Genomic DNA, 21,713 nt, shown 5'->3' on the forward strand with positions numbered 1-21,713 from the left:
AATGCTCAATCATTTCAAATCTGTAGAAGATAGAAAAACATCTTCCAGAGAAACTGCAATTTCATTTTTCACAAATTCTCTGTAGCTTTCACGAGAAAATGCAAGGCAGTTATACAGTTTGAAATACAGAAGAAGACATTTACAGATTACATGCATCCACAATGAATATTCTACTGTTGCTCACTGGCAATTCCTTTCATAAACTAACTGAATTTTCATGTTTATAAATTAGTCTTTAACAATGATTACCATGACTTCCACCAAATCAGTACAGAACTTATTTCCCACATAGGGTTGGTAGCCCTGCGTCTGCTATACGGACGTCTGAGTCACAGCTCTCGTACAAGATAAGTAATTTAAGTAGTAATAAACTGTTTTTAGCACTTTAAACTAATTTATTACATTAATTATAGTGCTCTTCAAGCGTACCATTAAAGGTTTTTGTCTTACTCGTGTATTTTCACAGTAATCACGTAAAGTTCGTTTTGTTTACATATCGCTGCCAGGCCAAACTTTTGAGCTTTCAGATTAAACTTCATACCGCAATTTTAAGTGCATTTACTGATAGTTTAGTGTGCTAAATACGTTTGCTGCCCCTTTATATCTGTAGAGTATCGTTACCTATTTAGTAATTTCCAGTAAAAAACTTCTGAAACACTGTTTACATAGTCGCAAGTAGGCCTAATTTTTCGTACATGTATTTTCATTGTTTTCCGGTAACTTAATTGTCTTTCTGTCACTAAAATCGATTTGTACCATGAGTGTAAAGTGCCTGACATGCCATAGAATCGCTAGCTCCGGGGTCTGGTGTGATGGATGTAGTAACTTTTTTCATTGGAGCGATTGTAGTGGCGTGTGAATTGGGAAAATGAGCGAGACTCATCAGTGGTGCTGTAGGCTATGCAGCAGAGACAGAAAGATTGTGGAACAGGAGGGGAAAATTGCTGCCCTTCAGGCTGAGTTAGATGAGGCTAGGCGAGAACTGAGCAGGTTAAGGGGGGAGAAGGGTAAACAGTGGTGGGAAGTGGCAACAGGCATAAGGAACAGGCCAAGAAATTCTTCTGACAGCTTTGTTATTAATGTACAAAATAGGTTTGACTTGTTGCCTCAGTCAGAAACTGATGAGCCTCTCACAGAAGTAGATGTAGACAGGGTTCAACAAGCTTTCAGCAGCAAATTGAATAAGAATGTAGGGAAGTCTGCAAAGAGAAAGAAAGTCTTGTTGCTAGGTAGTTCGCATGCTAGGGGTGTGGGCCAACTTCTGCACGATGAATTAGGGTCAGAATACCAGGTCACAAGTTTTTTCAAACCTAGTGCTGGACTGGGGCAGGTTACAGAGGATTTTGGTTCACTATGTAGAGGAAGGAAGTACTGTGGTTATTGTGGGTGGGCCGGGCAACAGTATTGACAGAGATCCGGGGTACAGCATAGAGTGTGACCTGGCAAAGATTGCATCAACAGCGAGTCATACCAGTGTTGGGTTTGTGTCGGTTCTGGAGCGCCACGACCGACCTCATTTGAGCTCTTCTGCCAGGAGAGTTAATTTGGAGTTGGAATGACTACTTGGATCTGGTGCAGGGTCACACATTGGTGTGGTTCCTGTTGATTCACTCTGTACGTGGGACTGTACTAGACATGGCCTACACCTCAACAAGAAAGGGAAGGGTAAACTGGTTGGGCTGATAGCAGGAAATTTAAAGGGGGCAGGAACTACATCTCATGGTGGAAACTCTTTTTTAGTGTAAGATCAGTGTCCAGTGGGAAACTCAGCCAGGCAAGTACTAAAGATGTTAAAAAAGTTCAAGATACTCACAAAAGTAAAGTGAAAAATAATGTTAGTATAAGTAGAGATAATATGATGAGAGGAGGAGTTGCCATATATGTCAAAAGCTTCCATAGTGTAAAAAATTTAGAAACTAAAAATTTTTGTGTAGAGCAACATATGGAAGCATGTGACATTGAACTTAAACTAAATGACGGCACTTTCATAATTATAACAGTGTATAGGTCCCCCTCAGGGAATTTCCAGCTATTTCTAGAAAACTTGGATGCTTTGTTGTGCTATCTGTCAGACAGGGGGAAGCAAATTATCATTTGTGGGGATTTCAATATTGATTCGCTAAACGAGTAATAGGAAGAATGACCTTGTAGTATTACTCAGTTCTTTCAATTTGAGCTCCGTCATTGATTTTCCTACTCGGATAACAAAGAACAGCAGTACATTCATAGATTTTTTTTATAGACCAAGATAAGTTTAAGGACATAAATGCTTATCCTGTTGAGAATAGTCTTTCAGATCATGGTGCACAACTAGTTACAGTACATGACATAGCTCCATGCAGTATATCAAATCAGACTTTCAAAGCAGTGCGTTTAATTAACAATATAAATATTGCAAACTTTAGGGAAAGCCTACAGCAGCTAGACTGGGATGAAGTGTATAAGGAACCCGATGCAAACTTGAAATACACTCCTGGAAATTGAAATAAGAACACCGTGAATTCATTGTCCCAGGAAGGGGAAACTTTATTGACACATTCCTGGGGTCAGATACATCACATGATCACACTGACAGAACCACAGGCACATAGACACAGGCAACAGAGCATGCACAATGTCGGCACTAGTACAGTGTATATCCACCTTTCGCAGCAATGCAGGCTGCTATTCTCCCATGGAGACGATCGTAGAGATGCTGGATGTAGTCCTGTGGAACGGCTTGCCATGCCATTTCCACCTGGCGCCTCAGTTGGACCAGCGTTCTTGCTGGACGTCCAGACCGCCTGAGACGACGCTTCATCCAGTCCCAAACATGCTCAATGGGGGACAGATCCGGAGATCTTGCTGGCCAGGTTAGTTGACTTACACCTTCTAGAGCACGTTGGGTGGCACGGGATACATGCGGACGTGCATTGTCCTGTTGGAACAGCAAGTTCCCTTGCCGGTCTAGGAATGCTAGAACGATGGGTTCGATGACGGTTTGGATGTACCGTGCACTATTCAGTGTCCCCTCGACGATCACCAGTGGTGTACGGCCAGTGTAGGAGATCGCTCCCCACACCATGATGCCGGGTGTTGGCCCTGTGTGCCTCGGTCGTATGCAGTCCTGATTGTGGCGCTCACCTGCACAGCGCCAAACACGCATACGACCATCATTGGCACCAAGGCAGAAGCGACTCTCATCGCTGAAGACGACACGTCTCCATTCGTCCCTCCATTCACGCCTGTCGCGACACCACTGGAGGCGGGCTGCACGATGTTGGGGCGTGAGCGGAAGACGGCCTAACGGTGTGCGGGACCGTAGCCCAGCTTCATGGAGACGGTTGCGAATGGTCCTCGCCGATACCCCAGGAGCAACAGTGTCCCTAATTTGCTGGGAAGTGGCGGTGCGGTCCCCTACGGCACTGCGTAGGATCCTACGGTCTTGGCGTGCATCCGTGCGTCGCTGCGGTCCAGTCCCAGGTCGACAGGCACGTGCACCTTCCGCCGACCACTGGCGACAACATCGATGTACTGTGGAGACCTCACGCCCCACGTGTTGAGCAATTCGGCGGTACGTCCACCCAGCCTCCCGCATGCCCACTATACGCCCTCGCTCAAAGTCCGTCAACTGCACATACGGTTCACGTCCACGCTGTCGCGGCATGCTACCAGTGTTAAAGACTGCGATGGAGCTCCGTATGCCACGGCAAACTGCCTGACACTGACGGCGGCGGTGCACAAATGCTGCGCAGCTAGCGCCATTCGACGGCCAACACCGCGGTTCCTGGTGTGTCCGCTGTGCCGTGCGTGTGATCATTGCTTGTACAGCCCTCTCGCAGTGTCCGGAGCAAGTATGGTGGGTCTGACACACCGGTGTCAATGTGTTCTTTTTTTCCATTTCCAGGAGTGTATAACTTACTTCACGATACATTTTTAAGGGTATTTGCAAATTGTTTTCCCAAGAAAATAGTTAAACATAATTCCAAGAAAACATATAAAAAACCTTGGCTAACTAAAGGAATAAGAATATCTTGCAACCGTAAAAGAGAACTGTATCTAACAGCAAGAGGGAGTACTGACCCCGAAATTGTTCAATATTATAAAAACTATTGTGCGGTACTAAGAAAAGTTATTAAAAAGTCCAGAAGCATGTGTATCATGTCTGAGATCAGTAACTCTGATAATAAAATTAAAGCAATTTGGAATATTATTGAAAGGGTAACAGGGCAACCAAGAGCACAGGAAGACTTTAGTGCCATAAAACTGAATCACAAGTGTACTAACAAACAATTAGCAATTGAAAATATTTTCAATAATCATTTATTAAATGTTGTGGAGAAAATAGGATCTAGTTCTCATTAGAAGAGGCAAGACTACTAATAGAAGAAGCCATACCTGTGCAGTTTGAAACAACTGTAATTCCACCAACCTCTCCCTCTGAAATTAGTAAAATAATGAACTCAATGAAAACTAAAAGCTCTTATGGAATTGATGACATTTCCAGCAAGGTGCTTAAAGCTTGTTCCCCACAGATAAGTAGGATTCTCAGCCACGTATGTAATAGTTCTTTGGAGCAGGGTGTTTTCCCCGATAGACTGAAATATGCCATTGTAAAACCATTGCATAAAAAGGGGGATACGTCGGATGTCAACAACTACCGCCCAATCTCTCTTCTGACAGCTCTATCAAAAATTTTTGAGAAAGTAATGTATTCAAGAGTAGCCTCCCATATTTGTAAAAATAAAGTACTAACAAAATGTCAGTTTGGTTTTCAGAAAGGCTTTTCAACAGAAAATGCTATATATGCTTTCACTGATCAAATATTAAATGCTCTGAATAACCGGACATCACCCATTGGTATTTTTTGTGGTATTTTTTTCCTATCAGCACATATATTTCTAATTACCATCATCTTATAATTTATATTCTCCCTGCCCTCTCACCAATCTCCCCTCTCTCCCCTTTTCTCTCCTCATCATTTTATTTCACCTCCATATGCAACCTGTGATTTTTCTTGAGTTTTGTGTCTCATACCTTCAGTAACGTTTTATCTGAAAGACATCACTACACATCTCAGCAGCAAGTTACTGGCAACATAAATCAGTTTATATTCGCACATGAAGTATGAACAATAAACAAAAACAGCGTGTATTCTTGTGCAAGTTAGCGTTTTTCTCTCTTAGTGCGAGTGGGCAGTAGTATATAAAGTCATTATGACAGATGCCCATCCAATTGCAGCTCACACTTGTAAACCAAACTGCACTTCTGGTGCACCAGTCTGTGGCAAAAGTGAAGGGGTGGTCGAGTGCTTGTCAATAAGAACCCATATACTGATTTTGTGAGTAAGGAGTTACAGGAAAGATTGGCAAGTTCCAGCTCCAGGGCTTTGTGGCAAAATATCATGCACCTGAAGACACAATACAGTACAACATTAGCACACAGAACAAAATTTGCTTACCACCACATGGTTGCAAAGTTATCATCCAAAAATTAAGATGACATGCATCACATGAGCTTACACGTGTCTCTTTAACTCAAATCTAGTACGTACTCTGAAGTTCTAATTGATTAATATTAAAATTTAATCTAACATTGTAAGACATTGTAGGTAGGGTGTTGCATGTACAGTATCATTTGCTAGGGCCCCAACCTCATGATTTTTTCAGTTGTATATCAGTTCAGACTGTGTGTGTGTGTGTGTGTGTGTGTGTGTGCGCGCGCGCCTGACTAATACACATCATCAACATATCTTTACAAATAAAAATGGCATGGTTAATATTCTTCAGCCTTTGCTACTAAGGAGATCTAGTGGCTATTTATGGAGATCAAGTGGATATTTATTAATGCTTCAGTACATTTTCACTTTCTTTTCCTTTTTTAAATAGTTCAGTATGCAATCGTTCCAATTAAGTTGGCAGGGTTTTGATGCTAAAGTTAAACAGAGCCTAAATTCAGGTGTCACAACCGTGATATACAGAAAAAATTCCTTAAATTTTGAACCCTACAAGTAGCAGTTTCTAATTCATAAACTTTAGTCATATAAAGCTACAAAATCACTTATCACATAAAGGAGGCACTGATTCACAGATAGGCACAAAGAAAAAGAATGCTGAAATATTTAAGCTTTCAGAAAAAGTCCTTCTTCAAAAGTAGTTGTACAGTGCTCAGAGAGAATGGGCAAGTGTGTGCATAAGAGTTATTCTTGAGTGAATGTGAATAACTCCTTCTGAAGAAGGAAGTTGTCCGATAGCTTAAATATTTCAGTTTTCTTTTTCTCTGTGCCTGTCTGCAACTCAATGGCTTCTCTGATATGGTGAATAGCAACCTATCCTTTCCATTTTGTTAATGTAATGAGTTGGATATATAGAAAATCTACTCACCGAGTGGCGGTAGGAAAATATACACACACACACACACACACACACACACACACACACACACACACACACACACACACACACACACACAAAGGGTTTTACACATGTAAGCCTTCAGAGCCAGTGGCTCCTTCTTCTGGTACAAGGGTTGAAGGGGAAGGAAGAGGGGTGAAGGGAAATGACTGGAAAGGTTTAGGAAAAGGGGTAGATTTCAGAAAAGTCACTCACAACCCCAGCACAGGGGAGACTTACTGGACGGGATGAGAAGGAAATAATGATTCTGAACTCCTAATGACCATTACATTCTGAAATTTTTACCCAAAATGTCATTTTCTCTTAGAAATTATTTTCACTTATTTCTTTTGTAATCACCAATGACCTGCAGACAACAGTAATGAAGATTAAACTGAGCTTTGATTGATTTTATTAACACTTTCAAATAAACTCATTCTGCTATTATTAGACTTATATTATTAATATAATTATCATTTGATAAATTTAATTTATGATTTCTGTAATTTTACAGTGTCAAAGTGCTAGACTGAGCTATTTTGTAACCAAACATTTTTTTATTATTGTTTCAAAAAATTTATGCTCCTGGTAGGCAATGACGTAAGTGACTTGTTCTTCTCTAACTTTATGGGGCATGTTCAGAGCGAGCTGTGGTTTTTTGAAGGTTGGTGACACTGGGTGGTAGAGGGTATGACGTAACGGGCAAGTTGTCGTGCCCTGAAAATATTCTAAGTTCGGAGTTGGCCTGGCCGCAAGGGCTGCTCGGCAAGCCGGAGTTCATCAGCAACCACGTGGTGCCGAACATTAACCAGAGCAAGAGGCGTAGCCCCAGCGCGTGGTCTAGGCCGACTATGTGGCTGGGAATTCCATGTTGATGCTGTCTCGAGAACTGTGCTTTGTGTCGGTGAAGGAGATTTGTATGCTGCGAGTGCCAAAGATGGTGGACTTTGTCAAACCATAATGGCAGACATTTCACAGTTCATGTAGAAATTAATAATACCCAGAGGAATCATGATACCTTAAAAAGAAACATGTACATTACCATTATCTGTGCAACAATTCTGAAGGTGTAATCAGATTTTCAATATCTTTATTAGTTTAAAGTTTAGTACCTGACTGTAAATTATACAAGTAAGACCTAGCAACGAATTTCCAAAATCTAAATGGTTCATCCGACTTTGTCAATTGACGTGTCTTTAGAAACCTTTTAGTGTAAACCTAAATTGGTATGAATTACAAGCATGTAACTTGAATAGTACATCAGTTATTGGAGGTCAAAGTGGCCGATTACTATTGATCTTGTCAGGCCATAAGTACTGCACAGTTACACAAAAAAACGGTAGCAGCATGTTTATAAATATAGTCATTCATCTACATCTTTGTTTATATCCAATATATACTACTCGTGAAGAAATTGGTCAAATATTTACTGTGTTATAGAAAGCACAGAGGCATTAGGCTAATGGCCTACTTTTTCTTCTATTCCTTTGATGTATGTTTATTTAATTTGTTTATGTATTTAATAATGTGTGTTAGAGTGTGTTTATGGTCCAGCCATAGGAATATTTATTTAATTCCAATTCGTATGTGTTTCAATATGTTTGTGAGTGTATGTTGCCTTGGAGACATGGCGGGAGTGCTCTAGCCAATCACAGAGCTCATTACTATGTTAGGCGACTACTGAAGTCTACACTCACAGAAGGGCAGTGTGGCCGAATTAGCAACACGATTGCGAGCTGCATTGCTATTGCCAGTGGAAATTACACTAGAAATTATTGGTGAGACAAAAATAGCGATTGAGAATTTATTTAAAGCTATAAACATGTTAGAGAGAACATCTCGTTTTTGGAAGGTTTGCAACCTAGTAGTAATCAGTTGGAAACGTTAAAGGCGCAGATTGCTCATTTTGCAAATCAAGTGACAGCCCTTACTAAAGTTAAGTTAGATGAATTGGATAACGAGTTAGTTAAGGAATTGGGGGAACTGGTAAATACATTACAACTTGTAATGGTACTTTGACTACCGCACCTCCACCAATACAAAGATATAATTTACGATCACGCACGCAGAAGAGCGCTGCGCCAGCGACCGATTTTTATAAATAATTTTGTTCGTCTTTTTTACTTTTGCGTAGGTTTTTTGTTTTTAACAACTAATTGATGTTACTCTCTCTCTCTTGTCTTCATACGAAAGACGTGTATTTTTTTGGCGCTGTGTTGAATGTGCTTTTGGGTGGAAATTAAAATTATATTACAAAGCGAGGTTGTTTCAATAGTGATTCGAGGTGGTTATCGCCAAATTTGTAAATTGATCATGACAGTGACAACTTGAAGAAGTTTTCAACAGACGGAGAAAAGTGAAAGACGGGTCGTCCTACAAGAGAAATTAGGAGGACAGCCATGAAGACTATATTGTAATTAATACTGCGTATCTAACAAGATTATAAGGTAAATTTCAATTAGTTTCTGATGCTATTTCCGTACAGTCGCTTTTTGTAGTGTTGCCGACCCGGTCTGCCATGCACGGTCAAATTACAGCACGATCTCAATCAATAATACGAAGTCTGCCTTATCCGTAACTGAAACCACCAAAATTCAAAACCCAATCACATTTTCTATTTTATATTTTTCACGGTATTTTCCCACGACAAAGGCAACACTACAAACTGGAAGTGACATGTTTGGAATCGGGTGGTAGGAAGTTGCTGGAGCAAGGAACTGAAAGTGGTAGCCTGGTTGGTGGTAAACAAACCCCAGGTCAATCTAATAATGAAATGTTTGCGAAGTTTCCAAATCCGCTGATTAATGCATTTAAGGATTTAAGACAGTTAGATGTTAAGGATTTGGGACAAATCAAAGAGGTGCTATGGCTGCTACTGCAAATGGAAGGACATGCCCGCACATTTGGGGTATCACATCAGGTGATATTGGGAATTCTGTACTCACATGCGGTGGGAGAATTTGGGCGGTTGTTGTCAGAGGCTATGGTCGGCCAGTGGTCACTTCAGGTTTTAAGGCAAGAGGTCATTAATACGAGGTTGAGCCCTGGTGTGCGCAAGCAATTGTAATGTGAATATATTTGGAAGGTCCAGCAGCAGGGAGAAGGGTTACAAGAGTATATGGAGAGACTGCAGTTAGCATCCTCGGCATTATTGATTGATATGCCCAAGCAAGATTTAGTCTCAGAGGTGCTAGTAGGTATGCGCTCCATTGATAAAGCCCAATTTGTTTTCAGTGGTTGTCCGCCTACTTGGGAGGAACTTAGGAAAACCGTAGTGGCTGTTTTGGCCTTACAGATTAAGGGTGAAATGCAGGGGTTGCAGTCAAAGGTTGATAAGGAACTTAGAAGTGAGGGGGCCAATGGGACGGAAGTGAGTAGAATTAATAAAGGGCAACCTCGGCGATGTAGGCCATTTGGTCCGAGATTGTTCCCAACCGCGGTTAGCGCGTTCAGATAAATGACGCCAGATGATCAGGCAGAAGCCCTTACGTAAGAACAAATCTTGGTGCGTGCAGATAGCAGCTCCATCCTTGATAGCGTCATCCTATATTTGTTCCAGAATAGGTGGAGAACCGATCTGTGCACTGCTTGATTCAGGAAGCTCATTTTCCTTGTTGAATCTTGACTGGTTTTTGAAATTTCGTCATATTTTGAAGCTTGGGACAGTACCGGGTCCTGCTCAAAGATGTTGGGTCACTAATGGCCAATGGTTACCTCTGCAGGGCTGGGTCTGGGGCAGCCTTTCTGTAGACGGATTTTCCTGGCCGCTATGTTTTGCCTTAGTCAAAGATTTACCATCTGACTTAATTCTGGGATGTGACTTTATCAATTAGACGGGTCTGGTATTAGATTGTTCAGGTCATACATTTTTCTTCAAGTTTGCTCCTGGGCAGAGGTTTAGTCTCTATGAATGTGAGCGGCATATTAGAAGACCAGGATTCGCTATGGTGATTCATGGGAGCCAGCAATTTGATTTAACTAGCTTATCCTTACAACAAGGTGTTCAACTGGGGAAGGTTTTGGAGGAGTTCCCTAAGTTACTATGTGATCGTTTGGGAGTCACTCAGGTTCTGGAATATCAGATTCATTTAAAAGATTCGTCCCCTGTCAGGCAGTCACCCTATGGGCTATCCCCTCCATAACTTAGGATTTTGAGGCAGAAAATAGATAAGATGCTCAGTGAAGGCGTAATTAGACCTTCCACGTCCACCTATTCTTCTCCAGTTTTCCTTGTTCCCAAGGGTAAGGGCAATGATTTCAGAGTAGTTACTGATTATCGTAGGCTTAATGAAAAGGTAGTTCTCGAGTCAGTACCCTTACATAAACTACATAATGCATTTACCTGGTTTTCTGGGGCTAACTGGTTCACGGTAGTTGATCTCAACCGAGATCCCTTTGGCCGAACAGTGTAAGCATGTGACCGCCTTTTGCACGGACTGGAACCTGTTTGAATTTAACTGAGTTACTTTTGGACTTGCTACCGGAGTGGCGGTATTAACACGCCTTCTTGAGAATGTTTTAGGAGATCTAAAATTGAAGTGTGTGTATAATTATTTAGACGATTTGGTTATCTACAGCCATACCTTTCAAGAACATTCTAGAACATATTCAACAGGTTTTCAAGCATTTGCAGAAGGCTGGGTTACAATTAAACCTGTGAATGTTACCTTAGCTAGAGAGTGGGTCTCGTTTCTGGGACATATTGTCTCAGGGCATAGTGTCCGGATCGACCAGGAATGGACTAAATCATTAAGAGAATTGCCAGCACCCAGGGATAAGAGGGGAATTGCTAGATTCATTGGTATGGCGAATTATTTTAGATGTTTCGTACCTAATTTTGCCCAGTTAGCGGCTCCCTTAAATGAGTTATGCCTTAAAGGGGTGCATTTCGTGTGGGGACCTTCCCAGGAGGCTGCCATCCAGCCATAGCTAATCCCCCTGTTTTAGGGTACCCAATTTTTCTAAGTAGTTCATTGTCCAGACTGACACTTCGAATATGGGTATCTCCGAGGTTCTACTTCAGGAAGTTGAGGGAGATCGGCAACCCTTGGCGTATGCTTCACGTAGATTGAGTAATACCGAGCGTAATTATTCGGTCTACAAATGCGAGGGTCTTGTGGTTCTTTTTGCCTTGGAGCAATACCACTTTTATTTAGAACAAAGGGAATTTGAACTTGAAACGGATAATCAGGCCCTGAGTTGGGTGTTGACGAGGCCACGCAAGACCGGGCGAATCGCTAGGTGGGCCATACGCATTTCCGCCTTTCAGTTTAAGGTGAAACATATCATGGGAGCAGATGATAAACTCACTGATGCGCTCAGCCGTATGTTTAATGAGTTGATGGATCAGGAGTCTGCACAAGAGGAAGAGGTCGAGGACGAAGGAGCTAGCTGTGTAGTATTAGGTGGGATACCGCAACTCTTTGATAATCTGGAAACTCATCAAGAGAAGGATCCTAAGTAGACTTAATAAACGCCTTGAGATGGGAGAAAAGTTAAATAACTACGTCATTAAAAAGGGCATTGTGTGTAGGGGGCTTAAGTGTTCGGAGGCATTTAAAATCTGCATTCCTGAGTCCTTAAGGCGGCCCGTTTTCCTTTATTTTCATGATTCTTTAGTGGGGGGTCACCTGGGGGTTTATAAAACCTTGCAGAAAATTAAGGAACATCTTACGTGGTCATCATTAGATCGTGATGTAAGACAAATGGTGAAACAATGCCAACAATGTTGTGTGGCCAAACGCAAGAACTCTAGACAACAGGGAATTATTACCTCTGAGCTTGAGCTATATACTCTTGACAAGCTTTTCGTTGATTATGTAGACCCTCTCCCGCGAACTAGGAAAGGCAATCAACATATATTGGTAGTTATTAATGTCTTCTCGCATTTCATATGGCTAATCCCCAGTCAGAGTATGACGGCTTTAATCACCATGGCCCACCTACCTAATATCTTCAGTAGTTTTGGTCCTCCCAAAAAGCTGGTTAACCGTAATCTAAAGTCTGCACTCATAATTTATCACCAAGATTCTCCAGGGAAGTGGGATGAAAGTCTGCCGTGGCTGAGACTCGCCTTTAATATCGCCAGACATGAAGCCTTGAAGGCCACCCTGGCTTCTGTGATATTTTCTTATTCCATCAATTCGCCCCTCTCTAATTTGTGGGAAATACAGGAGTTGTTCCCGGAGGCTATTACTCATAGAGTAATTAAAAGAAATTGGAATCGAGCAAGGCGAAATATTATCTTGGCCCATGGTAGACAAGCAATTCGTTATAATCGTCATAGACGTTAAGTTTGAAGGAAAGCTTGGGGATAAAGTCTACGTTAGAAATTATCCGGGATGGGAGAAGCGAACAGGCAGGTTAAGTAAGTTTACTGCTCATTTTTTGGGTCCCTGTACCGTTGTAAGGATGCTGGGTCCGGTCACCTTGCTGGTCCGGCAAAATGCTTCCAGGAAGCAGTTCCGGGTCCATCTTAGTCAGATTAAAATGGGTTAACAAGCTTGCAGTTTACTCACGTCTACCCGGGGGTTATGGTTTGGGCGGGGGAGGTTGAGCCGTGTGTACTTCCATCTTTCCACGGCTCGTTCCCTGAGCATCGTGTGGAGCCAATATTTTTGGTGATCAACAGTGTTTGGGCGCAATTGGGCTATAGCATCTCGTTGCTGTGTTTTATTGCTTCGCTTCTATTTCGTTTTTCCGCGGTTGTTCAGGGGTGGTCTTTTAGGAAGCTCTTTCGTTTGAACTCCCGCCCGTAGTGTACCCACTATCGATTGCGATTTCTGTCTTTGGTGTACTTAGAAACCGTAGGCTGGTAACACGGCCGACTCACGTGTTTACGGCAGCAGACTCTTTGGCCTATACTATTTACAGGCAAGCACGGACACGCTGGAGGAGGTTGACGCGCAGTGGCTTCGTGTCTGCTCTGGTGACGTCGACATCCTGCCTTCCGCGTACGGGTGTTGTTATCGAACCCGCACTTCTACCCGTGGAGGAACGCAGGCCTGGTTGGGCCCCTCTGTCAGCTCTTCACTGGTTGTCCGCGGGAGGCGGATGGCAGTCTAATCATCGCCTGCGTCGACGAAGGCAAACAAACAGTGACCATCATGGGGCGGTGGAGCCGCCGTTTGGCGAGGGTTTGAGTCCGGGAGCAGTTTGGCTGGGTCGGTGTCTGCCGGGACGACTGGGGACGGCTCAGAATTGTACACAGCAGTCCCGGACAAACGACGAAGTGCGCCGAGGGAAAGGAGAAAAGAAGTTAAGTGTGAATGTTTCAAGTTGATCGTCCTTTGGGATTGAGTTCATCCAGTCGTCTTTCCCACCTTGTGGCCACCGCTGTGGCAATCCTCTGTTCTGTTCACTGGTGTAATTCTGACAGTGCAGATTCCTCCACGCATCGTTGCTAACCGGTGTAGTGGTGTATTTTGGTAGTTATTTGTGTACGTTTGCACTTCTATGTTTTGGTAGTTCATCCTCCCACCCTGTGGTTGCAGAATTTTGGGTGGGGAGTTAGTTCCTTGTCTCCCAAGATCTAGTGCTGTATTATTAAGGTTAATTCTACTTCAGTCTGGTGTTCTGTTAATCGCTGGGTATGTGTGTCCGCCATACTATTTGCGCTGTATTTATTCTAAGTGAGTTGCACTGACAGTAGTTGGGGGCTTGAGTGCTGTCACGGAGCTGATAAGGGGTCACATTGGTTTCGGCTTGTCAGTTGGAGGGTGTTGCCTTAGAGGTTTGTTAACATTGGCATGTCAGCGTTGTCTAGCATTACCGGGACCTAAAGAAGAACATTGTGCTGATTAGGGAATGTTGTTACATGTTCTTTCTGCATTTCGATACCTGTATTTGTGAAGGCAACCGCATGAAGTAAGATCTGTTCTGAAGCTATGGTGGATCTTGCGCTCTTGGGATTTTTGGTTTTGTTTTGATCCCGACTATTTGGGTGTCAGGAATATGGAACCGTGTTGTTAATGTTTGGCTTGAACAGCGGATACGCGGCTAGTTTAGTACGTGCGTAGTGGCATGGCGTCCTCGTGAAGGCGTGCCCACTAGATTGCTATTGTGTCTCCTCAAAGTGTAATTTTCACCTTACTAAAACCCCCTTGTTAAAAGGGAGGAAGAAAAAAAAAACTTTAGAAATACCTTCTATTTGCATTAACTATCTAACCTGCTGCTTAAGTAAACATCTGCTCAGTGATTAAGCTAATGGAAGCACCTATCCTAAAAGCAACTAGCGCACTTCTGTTATGGTGGCCCTCATGCCTCTTTTGGTCCGAAAGATTGTATAAACAGGCTTACATGCTCTGTATTGAACTTCTGATGTTGTTTTTTGAGTGATTGTGGATTATTAAAATTGATTATAGTGCAAAAGTTTGTATTTTACCAACCGTGCTTGAAAGTTATTAATGTGATTGGCTGGAATGTAATACGAAAAGTTTTAGGACCATAGGTTGTCCAGGTAGAAATTTTGAAGCAATGCTGTGTTGTGAATTTATGTATTTATGTTTTATATAGCAATGAGAATTTAAATGTGGTAAACCCACGCTTTGTGATTAATAATTAAAGATTTAAGAGTGTGTTCACTTAGCGCTTACTTATGTGTTGTGTTATTATTATTTTTTAAAATTATAATAGGCGTTATAGTTTCTTAAATTAAAGTCTTTCCAATTCGAAAGTGGTGGCCCTCCCATTTTGGGCAATTGTAAGCATCGAAGCAGGATTTATGTAGTTGGTGTTATGTATTGTATGTTATGAATAAATTATTTGTGTGTTAAATCACGTCTGATATGTCAATTCCTTGGCCCCGTCCACACCTTGGTCATAGTCTTTTAATATTAAATGATCAGACAACCGTTCCAGATACGAAAACAGGAAGAAAAATAAAATAAGAGATTTGCTAGTACAAATTTGATACTCTGTCATTCTGGAAGAGCTACCATTGTACAGTGGCTTGTGGGATATATGCATAAGAGGTCCTCACACTAAATCTGCTTGACTCTTTGAAGACATTAATTGATTTTTGTTGGTTCCAAAATGTACTATTTACTGTTCCTAACAATGTTCATTTAGCCTTTTCCTTTATATGACTACAAACATGACCAATCAATCATCCACACTACTCATACTTCCAATTTAGGAAAACATGAATAACCCAGTGCTTTGTGAGGACACAAGCATCACTGACCTCATAAAGTCATGTCATGCTGTTGCAGTTAAATTGTGCACAGCAGTAATAAAATTTTATAAAGGAGTACTTTTCATCAGTTCACCACACAGAAATGACGACGACTATCAAGGCTTCATGAGAGCTAATTCATATGTCATGCAACAAGTGTAATGCACTGAATGTTATACTAGTACTACTATTTTCCTAACTGATTTTTAGGGGACTACTACAAATACTAAATCTACCAATATTATTACAGTATCTGACTCAGAGCTTCTTAACTGAGATGCTGTCTCATACGCACCGGTCTGTCTGGTTTATGAGGATTCACCAAAAGCATCATCCTCTCTCGACGAACCAATAGTGCCTGAGAATCACCCAGCCATGCTACATAAAGCTTCTTTTCTTCAGGCCGAATCAGTGCACATACCACTGTTGTGCCACTGCGTAGATTCTGAAACAACAGTAATTTAGTCTGATAAGCTACTGACTATATTCAGTCATGATTCAAAAATATTTCAGTTATATTCATGATCAGTATGGAAGGACACACATGGCAAAACATTTTTACAGCTTATTGTGATATTAAAGTTATTACTAAGAAACAACATTTTAAACTGATAGTAAAGCAAGTAAAACGAATAAATACAGCATGCAGTTTTCCACTGACAACGAATAACAGGTCTGAGAAGTGAGCACAATACATTATGATATTTTTTGTCAAGTTATCCAAACATGAACACACTTTGACTCTAAATGTCTTCAAACACATTATCTTTTTTTATCATAACAATGTAGTGACTCTGATCATGTTACATTTTGATATGGAATGATGTTCTACACTTAAGCTGAATCTACATTTTAAGTAAAAAGTGTTGAATTGCTATTCATTTCAGTGCTTACAGAAAACAAAATACACATAAGTAGTACTTATAATTCGCCACAAATTACTTTTCTACGTGTGAGTCAAAATGTATAAATAGGTGTGGAGTGTTAAGAAATGTGGGTCTGTCAACAGAAGCAGCAATCACCTGCAGAAACACACTAAATGGTTATCCACTTAAGATAGCACAGAAGTAGCCAAAATACACATGGGAAAAATAAACAGAAATAATTGGGTCTAAAAAAAGCATATTCATAAAATTACGGAGAAACAGAAACAATAGCCAGTACAGATAGGTCTATCTCAAACTGATGGATAGTGAATACCAGTACTCATGACAGACAGTATTCTTGTTCAAATCTATTCACAGCCATATTTAATTTTAACCATCTTACCTCTATTTTTTTCCTTGCTGCAAAAATATACAACCCAAAGCTACCCACTTCAATATTCAAATATATATTCTACACTGTTTGCAGTCTGCAAGAATGATTCAGCATTGTATCTAGTATTGAATATGGATGGAAACTTTTGTAAAGTCAGATAATTTCTAGATGTTTCCCATGTAGATGCGGTATGGGAAACAGTAGTTTATAAACATCCACAAATTTCAGAATTTGTCACTGACAAAATCTGTTTACTGTGTACTAATTCCATTCTGCCACCAGACATGATGCTCTTGCCCCATAACATGTATCAACACCTGCATCCATTGAACCACATTAAAGTTGCATAATGTCCATAGGGAACAATGCCGCAGATAAACATATATTCTAAGATTCCTTCTTTACTATCATTTCTTCCACTCAAAATAGGAGAAAATGTGGCAGCAGAACACAACTAGCAGCTGATGTTGATGCTGATATGATGTCATGTTTTTACCAGAATCAAGTCCATATCTGAAAGCAGGGTTGTCAATGAAGTAAAACAAATAGTACTGGAAGCCTGTTTATTATGAACAACAAGAGACAGCCAGAAAAAACTACGTCCTGGATAGAGTGTGCTGCTACTCATACCTACAGTGAATATTTCAGAATATACAAACATTACAAACATAAGAAAAGTCGAGGAACTTCCAGAAATGACAAGTATTAAACAACAAATAATTGCTGGTGGCTGGGTTTGAACTGGCAACCCAAATACAACGGCAAGTGGCAATAATAGCTATGCCATACTGCATGCAACAGAACTTCCACCATTGCTCCCTTTCCTGGAGAAACAGCAGCCCACTGGTTTAGAAGTTCTCTTTAGTGACGCCCCATATGACAGTGTTGGTGGATCCTCATATTTTGGTCATTTTGTTACATCCTCTTCACTATAACAAACATCAAAGGTAGCCCCTCCCATCAAAGCTTCACGACCATCAGATGGGTCCTCATTATCCTTGAATGGGAGTCCTCAATCATCAATCTCCATCTCAGGATTGTAGGAGGACTACATATGAAGGACATCGACAACGTCTTTGAGCTTTTGTCTTCTTGGTGAAGTGTCACAAGCCTCAACTTATTAGGTGACGGCCAACAAATGACGAAGGATAAGATATGGCCAAAAGTAAGGCTTCAATAAGTTTTTTTATAAACACACTTTCTGCACAGATGACAAGTATTAAACAACAAATAATTGCTGGTGGCTGGGTTTGAACTGGCAACCCAAATACAACGGCAAGTGGCAATAATAGCTATACCATACTGCATGCAACAGAACTTCCACCATTGCTCCCTTTCCTGGAGAAACAGCAGGACTCCCAGAGCACTGCAGACTCCCAGACTGAATTTTACTGGCTGGTGCTTGGTGCTAGAGTGCTCTCAGTATTTTTCCTGATCATCTAGGATCTATAAGCAAGCCAGCCGCAACACTTCTTTAGTCCTGGTGATGAAATGCTTCGTGTTGTCATACCGAATGTCGTCCAGTTGAAATGGAACAGTGTACCCACTGGAACAGAAAGAATGATACAAAGGCTTCACTGTGTTGTGTGTGAATTTTACGAAGGATACTACTGCATCCCAATCTCTCTGCTCACCATCACTGTACATTGAGAGCGTATCTACTAAACTCTTCTATGAGGCCATTTGTCTGTGGGTGGCAGGCAGTTGTCCTGTGGGTGATGTTGCAGTGTGAAATTACCTCTGATAATACTCTCTACTAGACCATCACACAGGGTGATAAGTGCTTCAAAATGGTGTCTTCTACAAGAAACCTTGAAAATTCCAGAGTGTCATCAGCCTGCACAGCTTTGGTCACAGAAAAGTGGGAGAGATTATGAGTGCAAACTATTATCCATCGACCCCTGTTTGTCAACTTTAGGAATGTTCCCAAGAGGAAGATTCCGATTCATCAAAATGGCTCACTTCAACACAGTTATCAGGTAATTTATATGTCCTTCATATGTTAGAAAAAAAAGGACAGTGTCATCCGGGTACCAACTTTTCAAAGCAGATTGTCATCATACACAGGAATGTGACTGGAGCATTACATAGTCCAAACTACGTAACTTCAAACTCATAAACACAATCAGGAATTGTGAAGGCACTCTGTTCCCCAGTCAGCCTTGTCAATATCGATATGCCAGTAGGCTGCCTAAATGTCCATTGTTCAGAAATACTTTATTCCTTTCAAGCAGTCTAGAGCGTTATAAATGTGAATTAAACATCTTTTTTTTTTCCTTATCCTGTTCAGTTGTCATTATTTGATGCAGAAATGCCATGTACCATCCTTCTTCTACACAAAGGCTTCAGAAGAGAACAAAGGACTCTCTGAATGTTCAATGATTGCAGCATCTTCTCCACTTACCCCAGATTATCTGCTGTTGAGCCAGCAACAGCCTATATGAGCACTGGCTAATTGGCAGATGATCCCCATTGCTGTATGGTATTTTACCACAGGTCACTTGATCTGTCTTTCCTGTGCTCCATATTTGAATGTAAGCAAAAATAGGTCCAGAATGGCTAATACTTGTTAATGTTGCTGCTTGGTAAGGCCAGAAAGTATTGGCAGTCAACAGTGGATTTCTCCACTGCATTGTCTGCAGTGATAGTGTGAAATGATTCTTCATCAGTGGCATTAAGTTGCCCTTTGTGGATTGGTTCAGCAGTCCCCATGAAGAAACCTCTAGGGATGAGCTGTGCCTGCACATGACAATTAGCGATCCACAGTTCTTAACCACCTGCAGTGCTCATGATCATCACTGGCATGTAGATTTCTTTTGTAAGCCTAAGTAGCTTTATGCAATCGATAAAGCTTCACAGTTTAACTGAGCATCTCGACTGATAACTGGAACTCATCTATTTGATGATGCCAGGATAACTCCTTAGATAGCAAACAACCGCTCAGAGCAGCCTTTGTTATGTGTGCTCACTGGAATAGCTTCGACACTCTGAAGCCCTGATTTTCTGGTCTATGTCTGCTAGTGATGCTTGCAAGAAGTTCCATCCCAGAATAACATAATGACCACATTTTGATGAAACTACAAATTCGAAGGTATATGTTCTGACACTAACAATTATTCTTGAAATAGATGTCACTGCTGACTGGATGTATTTCCCATTTACAACTTTTTGCACAATCGTTTTTGTATCATGGAACATAGTCTTCTTAAGCTGGCAACATTAAGCATTCAACTCATCGACAATGAGATCATTACAGTTGGAGCACAGGCTCGGATAAAGGAAAGATGTGGAAGGTAATTGGCCATGTTCTTTCAAATGAACTGTCCTGTCACTTGCCTAAAGAGATTTAGGGAAAGCACAGGCATCGTAAATCATGATGACTGGATGGGGAATGAAACATCATCCTCCTGAATGCAAGTCCATTGTGCTAACCAGAGCACTGCCTCACTCAGTTATTACAGAAAAGGAAGTCTCTGAGTTGACTAGTGCCTGGACAGGTTAGCCATCAATGAGGATGACATTGAATATTTCCTGGCATTTTCGTGACTATTTACCATGGAGAATTTTCACCAGGGCTGGGCTCATCTGCACAGATGGTTCTCTTGGTTTGTTTCTCAGAATTCATCGAGCAGCTGAGTTGCTGGTATCTCTATATGGTGATAGGGAACAGCTAAGGCATGATGGGGAATGGAATGAACAGAACTGTTGCGATGGCTGACATCTGTTGGTTTAGTACTTGTCGAAAACTGGCCTTCTTTCTTTGCAGAACCTTACAAATTGTCCAGAGTGTCCACAGTGGAAACATACTGCCATGTCGCCTTCTCTGTCCTCCAAATGTCTGTACTTCTGCAGGGCGTTATAATTGGAGGAAGGGTTAGCTGTATCTCTGTTGTTTGGACACTGCATTGTCATTTGTCGTCTATGGCATAAATCCTTTTGTGCTGAATCAATTCTTCCTGGGACATTTCACTGGTGGTGGGGGTTGTTGGTAAAGATCGGTACACTTCTTCTTCAACATTTTCTATTACCTCCTGATGTTTGGTTTGGCATTCATAATTGCTATCTCTTGCTCACTCAGACTGACATTTCTGGCTGCCATAAATACAGTATCTCTTCTCTAACAACCTGGAGTATGAAAGAGGTGAGCACATTATGGTCTTCTGCAACTGCCATGGGGACCATATTCGAAAGTCGGTCATACTTATTTCATCCCCACCCTCCTCCCTTCCCTTGATGCACTACGCTGGCACCACATGATTAATTAAGTACACATTTGCCAAGAACATCATGTCATCTCACCTGTTGTATTTGGCGACTCAGGGGAATACTCTCAGCCATTTGGTCGGGTCCTGACCACCATTCGCGGAAAACATTGATGGATGCCTGACGTGCAGCTGACTTACTGCTGTTTAGGAATCCATTGGTCTCCAGAATATACAGACTGTGGAGATGTACTGCTTGTATTACAGTGCCTATCCGTGTAGGAGACGGGCTTTTACATTGCCTAACTGGAGCCATGATGATGCAACTGTTTTGAAATACCCAGTGTCTCCAACAAATAATGTCACTTTATAACCAGAATGAAGGGCAAACCAAAAGCAGTGTCATCAATGAAGTATAACACTTAGCTCTGAATCGTACAAATCACAACAAACAGTCAGAACAGAAAAGAGCCTGGATGGAGGGTGCTGCTATTTAGAGAAACAATGAATATCCCAGATATACAAACATTATAAACATAAGACATGTTGAGAATGTTCGAGAAACGCTAAATACTAAATAACTAATAATTGCTGGTGGTCAGTTTTGAAGTGGCAACCTGAAACATGCCAATCAGCAATGCTAAATGCTATGCCACACTCCATTCAGCACAGGTCATGGTAGTATGCATTTTGCTGCAATTTTTG

At 41.5% G+C, this 21,713-nt stretch overlaps 1 protein-coding gene across 1 annotated transcript in view; it reads right to left on the bottom strand.

The window, feature by feature from the left end:
• Positions 1–21,713, bottom strand: part of LOC126190642 (calponin homology domain-containing protein DDB_G0272472-like) — a 1,063,014-nt gene that overhangs the window by 649,529 nt on the left and 391,772 nt on the right. Inside the window, 1 exon segment of the mRNA XM_049931066.1 lies at positions 15,842–15,991. Coding sequence (XP_049787023.1) covers positions 15,842–15,991 — 150 coding nt within the window.

This window comes from Schistocerca cancellata, chromosome 1 (assembly GCF_023864275.1).
Source record: "Schistocerca cancellata isolate TAMUIC-IGC-003103 chromosome 1, iqSchCanc2.1, whole genome shotgun sequence".
NCBI classification, from domain to species: Eukaryota; Metazoa; Arthropoda; class Insecta; order Orthoptera; family Acrididae; genus Schistocerca; species Schistocerca cancellata.